Source organism: Hordeum vulgare, chromosome 1H (genome assembly GCF_904849725.1).
Source record: "Hordeum vulgare subsp. vulgare chromosome 1H, MorexV3_pseudomolecules_assembly, whole genome shotgun sequence".
Lineage (NCBI taxonomy): Eukaryota > Viridiplantae > Streptophyta > Magnoliopsida > Poales > Poaceae > Hordeum > Hordeum vulgare.
This window is the reverse complement of record NC_058518.1, coordinates 84,906,490-84,908,831: the sequence shown is the minus strand read 5'-3', so window position 1 is coordinate 84,908,831 and position 2,342 is coordinate 84,906,490. Positions and strand designations below refer to the sequence as shown.

General features: G+C 50.5%; 1 protein-coding gene across 1 annotated transcript; it reads left to right on the top strand.

Annotated features, from left to right (window-relative positions):
- The first annotated feature begins 314 nt into the window (after positions 1 to 314).
- LOC123407511 (putative cyclin-dependent kinase F-2) lies at positions 315 to 1,541 on the top strand. Its single transcript, XM_045100662.1, has one exon. It carries the CDS (start codon positions 384 to 386, stop codon positions 1,326 to 1,328), a length of 945 nt encoding a protein of 314 aa, XP_044956597.1. The 5' UTR covers positions 315 to 383; the 3' UTR covers positions 1,329 to 1,541.
- The last annotated feature ends 801 nt before the right edge of the window (positions 1,542 to 2,342 follow it).

The following is a 2,342-nucleotide window of genomic DNA, read 5'->3' as shown; positions in this document are numbered from 1 at the left end:
ATATATTTGCCATAATACTAAAAAAGGGAACAAAAAGAGAGAGAGAGAACACGAAAAGAAAAAGAAAAAAAAAGATGAATGGCCGGACAGATCGGAAAGAAAAGCCCGTACGAGATTTCAAAGTCGATTCTGAATCCGCGCCAAAGCCGGAGACGTACGAGAAGGCTTTGTCTGTCCCTGCGACTGCGAGCGGCACCCGCGTAAACGCGACGCACACGCAATCTGATTCTGAATCCGCGCCAAGCCGGAGACGCACTGCCAGCCTATAAACATTGTTCATTGCTCTAATCTCCCTCTACTTCCTCTCATCCTCTTCTCCCTACGCACACGAATCCCCACCCTCTGCTCTGACCTGCTCTTGCCGCGCGTTCTAAGCCCGGATCATGTCGACGGCCGTCCGCAAGCGCCCGGCGGCGGGACAGGAACCGCGCGTCCATGGCGGCAAGAAGCCCCGATACGCGTTCACGAGCATCTCCGACTACGAGAAGCTTGAGGTGCTTGGAGAAGGCACCTACGGCGAGGTGTTCAAGGCGCGCGACCGCCGCACCGGCAAGAAAGTCGCCGTGAAGTGGGTCCGCGGCAACGAGGCCGGTGGACACGGCCCGCCCGACATGCGAGCGATCACCCGCGAGGCCGGCTGTCAAGCCGCGTGCCGGGGTCACGAGTCGATTGTCCAGATCTTGGATGTGGTCACGGACGCCGAGACAAGGGATGTCTTCCTCGTCATGGAGCTCGTCGCCGGCGGCCAAACCCTCCGCGAGTCGCTCTGGAGACCTGTATCAGAGGAAGTGACCCGCGTGATGATGGAGCAGCTACTGGACGCGGCCAAGAAGATACATGGAGCCGGCATCATCCATCGGGACATCAAGCCGGAGAACGTCATGGTCGGCATCTTTGGCGGGCTCAAGGTTGGTGACTTTGGGTCGGCGATCCGGGCGAAGCCGGCCGGGGTGCCCTATGAGGAGTGCTGTGTCGGCACCCGGATTTACACCTCGCCGGAGCAGCTGGAAGGCAACGGGCACTACGGCCAGGCCGTGGACATGTGGGCGCTTGGGTGCATCATGGCGGAGATGTTGGGCGGCGACACCCTGTTCGTGGCGGAGACAGAGGAGGAGCTGCTCGCCGAGATGAACAAGCTGCGAGACCAGATCAGCTCTACGGGGAAGCTGGATTTGGATTTCTTCGAGGAGCTCTCGGAAGCCGGACGTGAGGTCCTCACCGGTCTGCTTGCCTTCAACCCCGACGAGAGGATCACGGCGGGGGAAGCACTCGAGCACCGGTGGTTCAGCAAGCCCAAAAGAGCAGAGCACCCTGGCTTTGTGTGCTGATCAGTTAATCCTAGCAACCGATAGATGCAGTGCCGGTGATGCAATTGATTAATCAGTTGAAAGTGTCATTGCACTGCGACTGTATTAGCTTAATTACTGCCTTATGTGTTCCTGGTCATGTAATTATGTAATCAGTTGCAGGAATCTTAGTCATGTGTTCCTGGTCATGTAATTCTTTGACTTGAGCAATCAATGATTCGGTTACTGTAGCATGGAAATTACATGATGGAACTAAAGGCCAAGTTTGAGCGAACAATGTCGCCGTGCTAATCCTTGTGCCTGATGGTTGCTGCTAGCTTCTGAATCTGGCTGAGCTTTCTGAATCTTTTAAGCTTCTGAATCTGGTTGAAAAAATTGATCTTGATTCAGAACTGAATCTTCAGCTATTTTATTGCATGGCAGTACGGGCTAAAATTTTAGTTAATTAGGAGCAGAGCACCCTGGCTTTTTGTTGCTGAACAGTAATTAGCTTGATCTAGCAATTGATAGATGCAGTGCCACTGATTAATTATTTCATTGCAGTGCCACTGAGTTAGCTTAATTATTGTGTTGCTATGTACTGTAATTAGTTGCAGGAAACTTACTTTATGGGTTCCTCGCCATGTAATCCTCAAAGAAATCAATGATTCAGTTACTGTGGCATGGAAATTACATGATGGAGCTAAAGGTCGAGTTTGAGCGAACAATGTCTGAATCTGCTAAATGCCAATTTTCTGAATATGGTTGAGCTTTCTCTCACTGGTCTGAATCTGCTAAGCTTCTGAATCTGGTTGAAAATATTGATGTTGATGCATGGACTAAATATATGTGAAGTCTAACGAAGAAATAAAAATGCTGAATGTCTCAGGCCTAAGAAAGATTTCATCGGTTCAGAGCAATGCACATTAAATCTGCACAACAGTAAACAGGCAGTCCAGTTTTTCTTATAGCCAATAAAATATATGTGAAGTCTAGTGCATGACACTTCCAGCCTCCGTACAACATATTTATCTTGTTATCTATGTACCCTTTGGT